Genomic DNA, 13250 nt, shown 5'->3' with positions numbered 1-13250 from the left:
GTGACTTTTTTTTTCTTTTTTTTCACCCTGTTTATTGAGGAATATAAGGTGTTAAAATCAAGGTTCAGATCCAGCTACTCAGTTAACACGTACAGTTTCATTCTTTCCTGTACGGTTTTTCCACTGACTAGAGATCTTCTGTCTTGATCCTCATGAACGAAGCTGCTAATTGTTTTTCATCTTTGTAGCAAGTTGTAATGCTTGAGTTTTGAACAGGCAAACTAACAAAGTGGAATTTAATTTACAAAATGCTACATTGCTTAGCAAACTTCTTCACATGCCTTTGAAGGTGATCTCTTGCAAGAAATACTGTGTATAGTGATAAATAGGAGTGTATTTTTTAGATAGCTTTGAGCAGTACCTGCAGAAGGGGTGTATCTTCAGTGCAGCCTAGTGTTTTGATGGTTCTTACAGGCAGCATTTCTGAAGGAATTTCTAAGGAGCGGTAGCGTTGAAAGGGAATGTTTTCCATTGACGTTGGAGACTTACAAGGTAGTTAATAGCTGGGAGTACCTAACCCAAGTGACTGGTGGGTTGGGTGTGAGAGTCGCAATAGAGTTTGTGCAGAGAGTTGAAATGCCAGCTAATGCTTGGGGTGTTTTTCTCCTCGAGAGCGCCAGTAATAAATGCAAACGAGTAAGAATAATGGGTACCTAATAAATGCCACGGTAACTTTATTAACACTTCTAGCATGTGTTTCCACGTACTTTCCAGAAATAGACTGTGTTTGCCCTGAGAGCAGTTTCATTGCATTCAGGCTAAGAATCATTCACTCGAGACTAGTCTTCGGGGCTAACAGATCTTGGGTTCTGAGGTCGTATTCTTTCTCCCCTCCCTCTTTTCCTCATCCCTCTGAACCTGATTAGCTAGTAAATATCCCCTCGTTTAGATTCTTTCATGTTGCGTTTTACTGAGAGGACAGAAAAAGCATCAGTTTTAAGAGGGCCAGGACTACTTCGTGAAATAACTACCACTAGTAGGAATCATTAGGTAGAATTGCATTGCAAAGTATTACATTTTGTTATGAGGCTCGTTGGATGTTAACAAAAACAAGCTTAATATACCTGTGTTTGTGGTTATGCTGTACTTCTCGTAGGGGTAGCAAGCTTTTATTACAATAACTAGAATCTTGGGTAAGCTTTGAATGAGTATGATTAAAGACTTGAGGAAAATAAATTATCTGTGGTAAATAAATAAATAAAATCTATGTGGTAGATTCTGGACAGGGTCTCAGCAGTCAGGATTGATTTAGAGCTCTTTTATCACAGAACAGAATGACAATTTTAGTCAGTTTCTGCCTTTTCAGTGAAACTAAGCAAAGTAACTGAAATTGGATGACTTTTTTTTTAAGCTTATGGGGTAGGACAGACAGGGAAATTTCTGTAGTGAACTTTATAGCAAAGTGATAGATTAATCTTTCTGCTTATGGGTGGTGACTGTTTTCCTAAGCCGATCGCTGTTTGCAAAGTGGCATGCTCTTGCATGTAGGACAGGTATCAGCCCTTTTTCAGCCTGTCAGCAGAAATTGTTTTTACATGAACACCAAGGCTTCTGTGTAAAGGTTAGAACCACCTGAACTTCATGTCAACAAGTTGCTGGCATTGGAATAATAATGCCTTGGGCAATAAAAATATTGAGACCTGGGGAGTGAAGGTAAGTTAGGGACTAGTGGTGTTCCAGGGCAGTTGTCACTTCTTGTCACTTCTATTTTCCATCTTGTAAATTTCAGAATATAATGCCTTTCACCTATTTTAATGAGCTTGTGTTGGTTTCATAATTTGTGGTACTTTTTTTCTTTTTTGGTAGTTCATCACTGCTGTAGTGAACGAACCTTAAGTTCTTGGAATGGAACCCTGGTATGGTGAAATATCCAGGCATTTTCTAGATTTCTTTTTTGACACGCTGCTACTGTAGTGTCTATGTAGTTTAACTTGCACTGCAGCATTTGTCATTCTGATTTCAGTGTCTGACTTTCCTCTCTTGCATGTGGTAGGTTTGCAGTGAGTAGCACAGCTACTTCATACGCTGTTTCCATAAAACATGAGAGAACAACCTATTTCTACAGTATGCATCTGTTTCTGGTGGTGTTTCTGATTATGATCAGCTTCTACCTTATTATGCAGGCACTTGTTCAAATTGCTTTAGTTGTTAAAACGCTTTTCTCTTACTATTCTTCAAAGGATTATTTTGTCTATAGAACAGACTTTCGCTGGGTAGGAGGATTAAACAGATACAGGGCATGTGCTGCCCACCTTATGCAAGAATATAAAATAACTAAATATCTATATTTGTGTATGTATGTGTGCTCATACAGTATGTAAAGTAACTCTGCCAGGATTCCTAGTATCGAATTATGATGCCAGCTTCATTAGGGAGCTCTGCAGGAGGTGCCCTAGCCAAGCACAAAGGTAGGACACAAAAGTGTTCCCCTTCAGGGCACTGCCCCTGACATAGCCTTTGATCTTCTTCTGCATTTAAAAAATGGAAGGGGAAAATGGGCAAATACATGTCCATTTTCTGTGTTCTTTGTAGAAAAAATGGTGTGTACTGCCAGTAGTTGCAGTACATCATCACCTGAAACTGTTAGTGTGGCAAACAGTGATCTTTTTCTAGATTGGTGCTTTTGTTTAGTACAGTGTCCATTAATAATACATAGGCATGCTTTTTAAGATGCTTGGTATCAAGCCTGCAAGTAACAGCCTGCACTGATAAACCATGAGACAAGAAAGGGTCGTAGAGCTGCATGATCTTACTGTGAAGGACAGGAGAAACATCATCTCTTTGCTTCTACATAATTTACATTGTTTGCAGTTAGGAGTGTTGAATGTCTGCTGCCTCTGCTGCAGCCACTCTGGAAGCCTTATATTTGTGGATAAACAGTGCAGTTACTTTGATGGAGTAAAACAAGGCACGCTTCTTATGGTGGTCCTACCACTGGTTTGTTCCCTTGCACTCTGCCTTTGAGTGAGGCAAACATGCACTGCTGGTGATATTCTCAGCCCGAGTTGTAAGACAGCCTGATTTAAAAAACAAAACAAAATTAAAAAACACTCCAAAAATACTTTAATACTTGTTTTGAACAGCAGGTCTTTAGATTCCAAAGATACTGGAGCAGTGGTGAGAGAAGAGATCATGCTGAAATCAGAGGGGAAGAGCGCAAAACTACACCCTTGCATATGCATAAAAGCGTAACAAGTTCTATAACTTGTTGTGACTTGATGTAGCTGGGAAAAGGCTGTAGACTTGTACAAAGAACTCATTAATTTTCTAGTACTGCAGAATTCTCAAAAGAATAAACAGCATGTGAGGAATATGTGGAAACCAAATTTTGGAAACTGTGGTTGTCAAATGCTGTTAAAGAGAGCTCAAAAATAAAAGTAAAAAACATTCCTTTTATCTGTCAGGATGATCTTTTCATTTTGCTGATCTATGTGCTTCCAGAGGAAAGAAGGAAGACTGTTTTTTGAACTCATCTCATAAAAGCCTGAAGACTTCTCTCCCTTTTCTAGTGTATTGGTAGTTGCTTGTAATACTACTTTTGACCAGTGATCCTGAGGAGTGCATTGATGACTATGTAGCCGCTGCATGTGGACACTTAATTATATATTTGGGAAAACAACGAGTACCATGAATTTGCTCTGGTTGCACATGTGATGAGAGCAAAAAGGTATTTCAGACTCAGTGTCTTAAGTGATGATTTCTGGTGTAGTCAGCTTAGAAGAGCAAGCTGCAAAGCCACGTGGTTCATTCATCATCTGCTGTAGGTGCTATGGGTGGTTACTTAACATAGCTGGTTATGATTGCTTCGTCCTCATTAACTAATTGTGAGAAAGTAAAAGAATCCACCAAATACTTCCCAAAATGTGCCATAATTATAGTACAATTGTGACCTACTTGGCTTCTTAGCACAGCTGAATTGGAGATGAATTGGGATGTGTGGGTGTTGTTCCAAAGAATCTAAGACCTGTTTTTCAAAGATGCTTTGTTCCTCTATGTCATTCTATGTGGAGTACCTGGTTTTACACCTCCATTCTCATTTTTAAACATAAGTGTCCCTACCGAAGGTGACATTCTTGATGGGGGCGTTGGTGGGGTGATGAAACCCCATTATATGAAAAGGGGAGAAAAACCAATTCTTCCAAGTTTTTTGATGTATAAAACGTTTTTCCTTCTGGTAGAAGTGACATTTGGTTGGGAATGCTAACAACGTTCACTAAGGGACAGAAACCAGGTGTAGTTCTGAAAATGATTAAGTCTCTAAGATGACAGTATTGTGTACACTCATAGTGCAAGAGTGTCTTCTGTTGCTTCCTGTTGCATGGGACTAGTTTTCTAGTCAGAATATGTAATGCCAGTTTATATGAAATTTTTATATGACAAAGGAGACTCCTGTAAAATAGTATAGGTAGTTAAAAAAAAAACACAGCAGAAACAACCTTTGCTGCTGTTAAACTACTAGAAAAGCACACTCCTCTCATCATATGCTGTCGCAGGTGGTGGGTAGATAGTAGTGTGGATGCAGTGAGGATGACTTCTCGTTCATGTTCTAGTATAGAACATTAGAACTGGTATTTTGTGAATTAATTCTCTTAGCAAATGCAAGAAGCATTATGGGTTTAGTTTTTGCAAGAGACAATAGGGGAAAAAACATGCTTGCATTAGCACAAAGCTTTCTAGAAATTGGTTTTCTCCATCTACATAAAAATTTGAGATAGCTGCACATTCTATGGTCTTGGTGTGTGTTAGCCAAGCAGGACAGGAGAGGCTTAATACTGTTGTGAAAGATAAAGCCTGAGCAGATTCTGGGAACAGACCTCGGCACATGTACTGCACTGTAAAAATGTGCTCAGAAAATCTTTCTAGTGAAATTTTACTAAAGTCATGATGGCTTAAGGACAAAGGCAGGAGGAAGTTTGGAAGCTCAGTGGGGTTTGTGGTCATTGAAATTCATATTTTTCCTCTGACCTGTGAGAATATTTTTCAGACTCTTGGTGGTATGTACTTTGGTTTTGAGTTCTAGGCATGTGAGAAAAGTCAGTCTTCCATCTGAGTGTGCAGACGGAAGATCCCCTTCGTCAGGTTAAACCAAAATCTGCTGTTGTGCAGATGCGTTAGAAGGTTAGGTAACTCTGTGATAATTTCTTGAAGTGTACTATCTGTCTCCTTTAGAGGAGATGTTGTTGTCATTCAGAAGGTATACCTGTGCATTATCATTGACACCATGGATGATGAGACATGGAATTAAAAGTTCTGGGAAATAAAAATTTTAATGGTATCTCTGTGATCCGCTCTCTGTCCTGTCGTCGTCACTCCCCACCCCAGCTGTGACACTGAATCACCACATTTGTACGGTCAGTGTCTGGCAAAAATTGAGACAAGTCCAATTATTTATGAAGCTGAAAGCTGCTGGTTTCTGGGAAAGGAAAGAAACCACGAAGCACATATTAAAAATAAAACAAAGCAAAACAAAAAACCGAAGCGAAAAATTGATTGAGGCTAATGCAGGTTTTATGGCACATCTCTAAGCTGCTACAGATGTGATTTCTGATAAACTGTAAACTGTTTCTTATTTATTCATCTGAGTCCTTTGATTGAAGAAAGTATTCCGGAGTGTCTCCATCTGAACGACTGCCAGGATAATGATTACACTGACTTGGTTAGCTGGAATTTCCAAATAGCTTAAAAAAAAAATCTGTCCTGAGAGCTGACTTACTCCAGAGGCCCTTGATCATGTTGCTGCTGGTGATGCTAGCAGGTCACTGGTGGAGTTGATAGTTTGGTCTTAATAGACAAAGAGTTTGGAGCAGTAGGATCTGACATATGGCCAGAAGCTGCAGCTCCTTGTGCTTTGAAATCCAGGAGACCAGTGACGATCTTCCAACTGGGAAGCTCTGCTGTGCACCAGTGGTTTGAAAAGTTGCTATTGTGCTTTTCTTAAAATGGGGATCAGAGGAAAGTAAGAGGAAACTTCCTAAAAGGTAGTGGCTTGCATTGCTTAAGTAAATATATTAAAAAAAAAAACCTAAAAAAAAAACTGTGTCAAACCATTTGTTTACTTCAGTGATGTTCTGTACCTTTTCCAATTGGGGCTTGTAAGAATGATACCAGAAAAAAACAGTTGATAAAATTCCTGATGGTGTTTACTTCAATTAAACTGTGTAGGGCTTATGCTGAGCCTCTGCAGCAGTCTATCAGGAATTCCCTAGGAAGGCTGATGTATTCTGGAATTATTTTTCAAAATATGAATGTATTTAAGAGCTTTACAAAAAACCTTGGATGACTTCCTTTGGTAGGAACTTCTCTTCCAAGCAGGAATAGGAAGTTTAGAGCTGGTGCTGGAGCTCTGGCTAGACAAGCTGATGATGTTGGACTTTCATCACACCTGAAAATCAATTGAAGTGGAAAACATTCGGGGTACAGCTAAATGTATTTTTCAGTTAGATAAGAGCATGTTCTGCGCAAGTTCTGAGCCACCTGGACATGAGCTGTCTGCGAGCTGAGCCGGTGTAGCCACCGTTAATGAGAGGGTAAGGCTGCAGTGAGTGGTTTGGCTCTGAGGCAAAATATGTTTGCGTTATACCAGTACCGTGTACCAGCTGTGTAACTTCTGGTCTAGGCAGATGTGTCATCTAAGGTATGAGCTGAGAGTAGGCAGAAGAGGTTGCGTAAGGATGCGTTTGTGGATTTGCTTCCCTTCAGCTTTTTTTTTGCTGAGCCGTTGTATTGTGGGTTGCTAAGAAAACTGCACAAAGTATTGGTGGTTTTTTTTTTCCCCTGCTTTGACTTGGTGGAGTTAGTATGTGTAGTCTGGTGGATGAAAGCATGGCTTCATCCCATCTGTTTCTGCACTGTGACTGGAGCCTCTTAATTTTTTTGAATTTTGTGTAGTGGGTCTGTCGGGTAGATAGAGACCTTTCATCCGTATCCTTATCTTATAAACCTTACTGTGTTCTGTGCTTGTGCGGTTTTATCTTTAGACCTTTCTACTTGTGTCTTTTCTCTTCATCTACATTTGTATTGCCTTTTTTTTTTTTTTCATAATGTAAAGAGCAAGTGGAAACTTCTTCTCTGTGTCACTTCAGACTTATTTCAATACATAATTTAAACATATGCCTAAGGTTGTGGTTTTCATGAATGGCCTAAGTCAGTCTAATTCTGCACCATGTTTTTACCTTCTCTCTTGCAACGGCATTAGTGAGCACAGGGCTGCACAGTGAGACAGGGCAGCAATCTCTCTTGAAATCAATCCCACCAAAAAAAACCACACTGATTTTAATTTACCATATGGCCGCCAGCATAAGCATAAAAGCATTTAAGGACAAGTTGAAGTACTCTGAGCCGGTGTCTTTAGTTTGGGGGTTTCTTTTCTCCGCTTTATTTCTGAAAGCGCTCGTTGGAGTTGTGTGCGAAGGGTAATGGTGTTTTTTGCGTTGGCTTCCTATGCTCTGTGTAGACTTTCCATGGCTAGGGAAAATGCAGGTTTATTTTTCTTCACACTTCTATAATCTCTACAAGAAACATTTGTGTGACTCTTACCTTGGTCTTGCCTGTGTAGCACTGCTGAAGTCAGTGGGGCTTAACCCTGGCACCTTGGTCTGCCGGTTTGCAGGCTTAGTTTGTTTGCCACAAAAGATGGTCTGTGTTTTGACTTCCATGGCAAAGAGAACGGATGCTTGTCTTCCTTCTGGAACTCAGGGCTGTTAGATTTTTATACCTATAAGGAATCCGACATTTTCCTTTCTTTTTAATGTGGGGCTGTATTACTAATTAAGTAATTACTGGTTAAAAATCTGCGCTGTATCATATAAATATTTTCTGACCTGATTTTTCTTAAATACATTGTGGATTACAAAAAGTTCAGATTATAATAATGATGTACACTGACTTTGTTTCTTTTCTCTTTCTTTGCTTCCTTTCCTTTATGTGAATGATGTATTCGTACTTCTCATCATCGTTGCTGATTATTTTTTTTTGCCAATCATCAAGAAAACCACCTAAGGTAAGTATTCTGTCTCTTTTTGCATTTGTGTCTGCTTGAAAATGTTGAGCAGTGCAGAAATATTGGGTGTGTTCCTGTAGTATGTGATCAATACAGCTTTAATAAAGGCAAATACATTAAAAAAAATAATCTATTGCTCATACTTACTGCTTGATCTATATATCAGTCTTATATGGATACCTGCCTACTTCATAGTTCAGACATCTATTTTATATGTGTGTGCACGTGTGTGTGTGTATATATATATATATAAAAATTTAAATATCTATTGTTTTGAATAATTTCTTTGAGTGTCAGAAGAAAACATCCTGTCAGTAAATGATGTGTATTGTTCCCAATAGGGAGGGAAGGATGGAACAAGCTATTTTAACGTGAATTGAAATAATCATCTTTGGAAAAAAAATAAAAGTGATTTAAGGTCACAGCAGGTGCAAATGAATAACACTGATATTACAGTTTAAAATGGTATGCTGTAGTTTTATTTTTTTTTCCCCTGGACCTGGATTTTAGTTTTGCAGGTTTTTTGAAAGTATTTAATAAAGTTCTTCTGTCAAGCTCAGTTAATGTAGCTAATACAAGAAAAAGGTTGATCATTGCTAATTTTTTTTGTAAAAAAGCAAAAAAACCTCCTCCTTGTTGTAATTTCACAAAAAAACTGTCTTACAAGGGCCTTCATTTTCTGTAGTACATCATTCATGTTCCATTATAGGCAGACAAAGTTATTCTTGACACTGCGTAAAAGCATAATTATGGCCTTGCATTTCTGTGACAAAAATATAACAGCTGCAGGCTTGTGCATATATGCTGCATTATTGTTAGGTATATAGGTGGTCATTAACACCCTGGAGCTGTAATGCCGAAAAAGGTGTTGCGTGAAATGTTTATCAGTTTGAGGCAGAATATGATTATTACCATCAGTGGAAATAGGCTTTGAGAGTTTGTAAAGATGTGATATGAGATTTGGATGTTTCTTCACTTACACAGTTTCTAGGGTACAGCATGTAGTTGATCTTCAAATTACGTTGTTTTTTTTTTTTTAATGAAATTTCATAAATATTTGAAGTTTCTTTATCTTTAGGTTAATGAGCTAGTTTATCAATCAGCTGTGGATGAATTGTGATCCCACTTAAACTTGGTAGCTCAGAAGCTGTGATAGGAAACGGTATATAAGGATATTAGAGTGTTTTGCTATTTCTACAAACATGGTGTTTATTAGTAATCTTGGGCTTTTAGTGTAATTTTGTGACAAAGGTAGAGTGGTTGCTCTGTTCTGTGAGCTGTACCCTCATCTGCCTTCACATTTTCTCCACTGTGGTAGGTCTTGTGTTTTTCATACTGTGACCAACTTCTTTCTTCTTCAGTTCTTTAATGGCTTGCATTTACAGTAAGCTTACCAGTGTAGACTTTGTTTGCCATTTCCTAATATGTCTCCTTTATCACTTAACTCCATCAGCAGTTGTAATAGGGATGTAATGTAATAGGGATTCGAGGCCAGGGTGGATGAGGCTTTGAGCAGCCTGGTCTAGTGGGAGGTGGGTATCCCTGGCCATGGCAGGGGGTTGGAACTAGATGATCTTCAAGGCCCCTTCCAACTTTAACCTTTCTATGGTTCTGTGAGGAACTGCTGAATGAAAATTCTCCCCTTGCTTTTCTTTTTAGCAACCTGTAGTTAGCCCTGTAAGTCACCCTACATGTCAGACTGACTGCTTCATTGAGATTCATGTGAGGCATATCCACACCTGTCCAACACAACTTTTTGCGCTAAAAAACCTCCCATGATTGGCCATCTGTTGGTCAGATGGAAATGGCTATTAAATGTTAGCTATGCGTTTACAGTATTTTATAGCTACACAGCCAGTATGTTAGGGATTGTGTCAGGTCTGGGTAATACATTGCTAAACGCTGGAAGCCCCAGACTCTGTCTAGTCCATACCAAGGATTAGGCTTCACAACAACTAATAATGAATGTGAAATTAGACTCCTTTCTAAACTAATTATGTCATTTGTTTTGATCTGGCAAGCAGTTAATATTGGATACGGTACTCATTACCTGTAAGTAGTTCACATAAGTATACTTGCATGCGTGAAGCCTTAAAATTATTAATTCCTCAAGATGTTGATTAGGGCTTTAATTAAAAAGGGTTCTGCAGAATATTGGTTTGGCTATTTAAAATTTGAATACCCTTTGACTGTCTTCTGATTCTGTGAGAAGTTACTGCTTTGCAGCAGTAAGGCATAATTGCTGTTTAAAAATCTGCAATCTCATTTTAAGACACAGGTGAATTTGGGACAAAACCACAGATTTTTCACTGAGGTGGTGGATGCATGGACCTGCATCACTGTTTTGCTGTGGAAGCCATAGCCTCTAGCTGCCTCGTTAGCAAAATAATAACCAACAGCTGTTTTAAACTGCTATAGGTGGTTGCTGAAGAAATCTGAATCAAAGCCCTGTATCTCTTTTTTTTACCTAAACTTTGTGGTTACCAGAACAAGTCTTCTGTTTAATTTCTAATAGTTTTTAACACTCTGAGTATTGTTGTCTTTAACCTAGAAATGGTTGCGTGTGTGTCTCTCTTACCTAGGGTAATGTGCACCCTTACAATGACTCTGGATACAGTAGTACCAGGATCTAGCACTTCCTGGCTAATTCTTTCTCATAACTTTCCATTTTTATATGTTTATGCTGTAATGTTTGTAAGTTAAAATTCTTATAGTGAGTATACAATGAGTACATACTAAAGTTCATATACCTCTTTTTCTATGGACTTCCAATTGTGCAAGATCTGTCCTGGTGAGTCACATTCCGTTACTTGCAACTCTGTTACTTGACGATCTCTAGATGTCTAAAATACTATGTCCAGTCTCTTTTCCAGCTGTCGTACCACTCAGACTGAAAATACTGTGCCCTGTCAAACACTGCAATAATAGAGCTGGGAAAAAACCCCTACATTGTTGGTCTTTTAGCTCCATTAAAAAATTGCAGTTTAAAAGCTACTACCCTAGTGTGGCAGGTTCTTCTCTCTTTTAGATGTTAGGATGAAGTACAGAATCTTGCAAAAATAAGAAAGTTTTAAGGCTTGTTGGTTAGTTCCCTCTGTAATTTAAAAGCCCAGAATAATTTTGCATCCGGTTATGAGAACAGGCCAATGCCGTACGTCTGCTTTGTGGTTGAATGCTCACCTGTGCAGATGCTTGAAGCAGGTGTGTACCTGTTTTTCATGGTTTTCCCCATTTTGCTTGCCTTCTGAAAATACGTTAAGCTTCCTTGTACAGTGGCTATGGAATTGACATCAGAGCAGTAGGAAAGTAGAAACACTTGTCCATATAGTCATAGAGACTTACTCAAAATGCTTAGAAGAATAACTGAAAGTTCAGGAAATCTTAGTGGAGATACAGGTAGCAATTTTAAACTTTTAAGTTTCAAACAAAACGTATTGGCTTTTTTTTTTTTAACGTTAAAACACTTAAATGTAATAGACTTTCCAAAATGTAGTTAAAAACTAATTCACAGAGGGTGCTTGAAGTTTAAAAGTTCTATTTGTGTGTCACAGATCTGTCTGTTTAAATACATTTCAATAGTAGTTTTGATATAGTTGGTTGATGTGGTTGATAAATTGATAAAGATTTTTGCTTTTGAGTGTCCTTTAAAAAGCTAAAAAGGCATTTTCGGTACTCAGTAGTGCCCACTTTGAGTATTGGCTGTTGAGTCTGAGACTTTAGCGTTAACAGAACTTCTGATAGCTTTGATAGTCGTATTGACAGGGGGTTTCATACCTTCTTCAGGGAAATGGATCTTGGGGAGAAAAAATAAGAAGAAAATAATGATTATTCTGCATACTCCTATCAAAAGAAAAAGAAATACCCACCATTTTGGTTTTCAAGGAAGAATTATCAATGAAGAACAGACAAGGAAGAGAGCACCTTAGATGACATTTAGATGGTATTTTCCTAGTGTAGGTTCTGTATCTTGACCCCAGGTATGCCTGTGTGCTGTTCTTGGGACTGCGTGTCCTGCAGTTCCAGCACTGGAGGTCAGGAAAATATAAACTAGTGAGTCATCTTTGTACAGAAAAGATGATTAAATGGGTCACTCTTCAGGCAGGACACTGTCCTACAGGTGTTTCCTGTAGAATACCTTCGTTATGTGTGTGTGGAAGAGCCTCACTGATTGGGACCAAGTTTCTTGCTCTTGTACGCCTTATTTCTTACTCTATTAATTCTTGCATTTAGAATCTGTTTTCCCAAAGGTCTGAATTGTCCTGAAAATTGCTTTGGTTTGGTGCATCCTTAAATTATCGATGCTGGGAATGTTCAAGTTCACTGTTTTTTTTCGTCAGCAATCAAAGTAGTTTTAAATTTTTGCGCACCTGTTTTAACGGAGAAGGAATTTTACTGTAGCTGCTTGACACGTTTTGCAGATAGTGCATGCCTCAGCAGTTTCCACTTTTTTTTCCTGTTTTTTTTTTTTTTTTACTTAATCTTGTTAGTTCTGTTAGAAGGATTTGGCAATTTTCCAGAGCAGATTTTATAAATAGCCTAAGTCTTATGTCCTGGCCTTTTATGTTTAGTATGAAAATATACTAAAATGCTATATTTACGTTTGTTTTATCTTGAGACAGAATTTTTCTCTTCCTATTGCATAATCATTTTGGAACTTTTAAAAATCAGTCTGACCAATTTTTGCCTTTAAAAAAAAAATCAAAACAGCAATTACTTTTCTGTGAGAAACACTTGGCTGCAAGCACATATTTTAGTTTGTGAAGTCTCTTTACAAGATCAGTGTTTAAATTAAGAGTCACTGAATAATCCTGTCAGTGATTTTCCATGTTAACCAAGGGGAAAATGTGTAGGACAATAGATTAAATTGGCTTACAGTACTGGTCTATTGACATTTAAATAATTACAGATGAGCATGTGTAGCTGGGTGACCTTTCTGAACTAGGATGTGTGATCCACTGCAGAAAATACTTGGTTTCAAGGGGAAAGAATGGGCACCTGGTAAACTTGGATCCTTTCAATTGGTTTTTCTTTTGTAATGAACTGCTTGGTGTTTGATCGTATAGAGATTAGGTATTGTTACCAAGCCCCGTAGAAGTGGAATGTGAGAAAACACTATTTCTTGACCTGTAAAAGTTAGGAAAAGGGTTAGAGCGTTCTTACTGATGACAGAGAGTTCTTTATGCTTAGATTTGAAGTACAATAAACAAATGCACGGAAGTAATTTAAAATGCCCCCTACTTACGTGGAGGTC

The 13250-nt window shown here is 38.2% G+C and overlaps 1 protein-coding gene across 10 annotated transcripts in view; it reads left to right on the top strand.

The window, feature by feature from the left end:
* KIF13A (kinesin family member 13A) overlaps positions 1-13250 on the top strand; it is a 118633-nt gene that overhangs the window by 38556 nt on the left and 66827 nt on the right. For 9 of the 10 annotated variants that reach the window (XM_054190509.1, XM_054190513.1, XM_054190508.1 and 6 more), the window contains one exon: positions 7987-7999. The exons of the other annotated variant lie outside the window; for it this stretch is intronic. In XM_054190509.1, the coding sequence (XP_054046484.1) occupies positions 7987-7999 (13 nt within the window). The remainder of the gene's footprint in view (positions 1-7986; positions 8000-13250) is intronic. 10 annotated transcript variants of the gene reach the window in all.

Source organism: Rissa tridactyla, chromosome 2 (genome assembly GCF_028500815.1).
Source record: "Rissa tridactyla isolate bRisTri1 chromosome 2, bRisTri1.patW.cur.20221130, whole genome shotgun sequence".
In the NCBI taxonomy this organism is placed as follows: Eukaryota; Metazoa; Chordata; class Aves; order Charadriiformes; family Laridae; genus Rissa; species Rissa tridactyla.
This window is presented reverse-complemented; position numbering and strand designations above follow the sequence as displayed.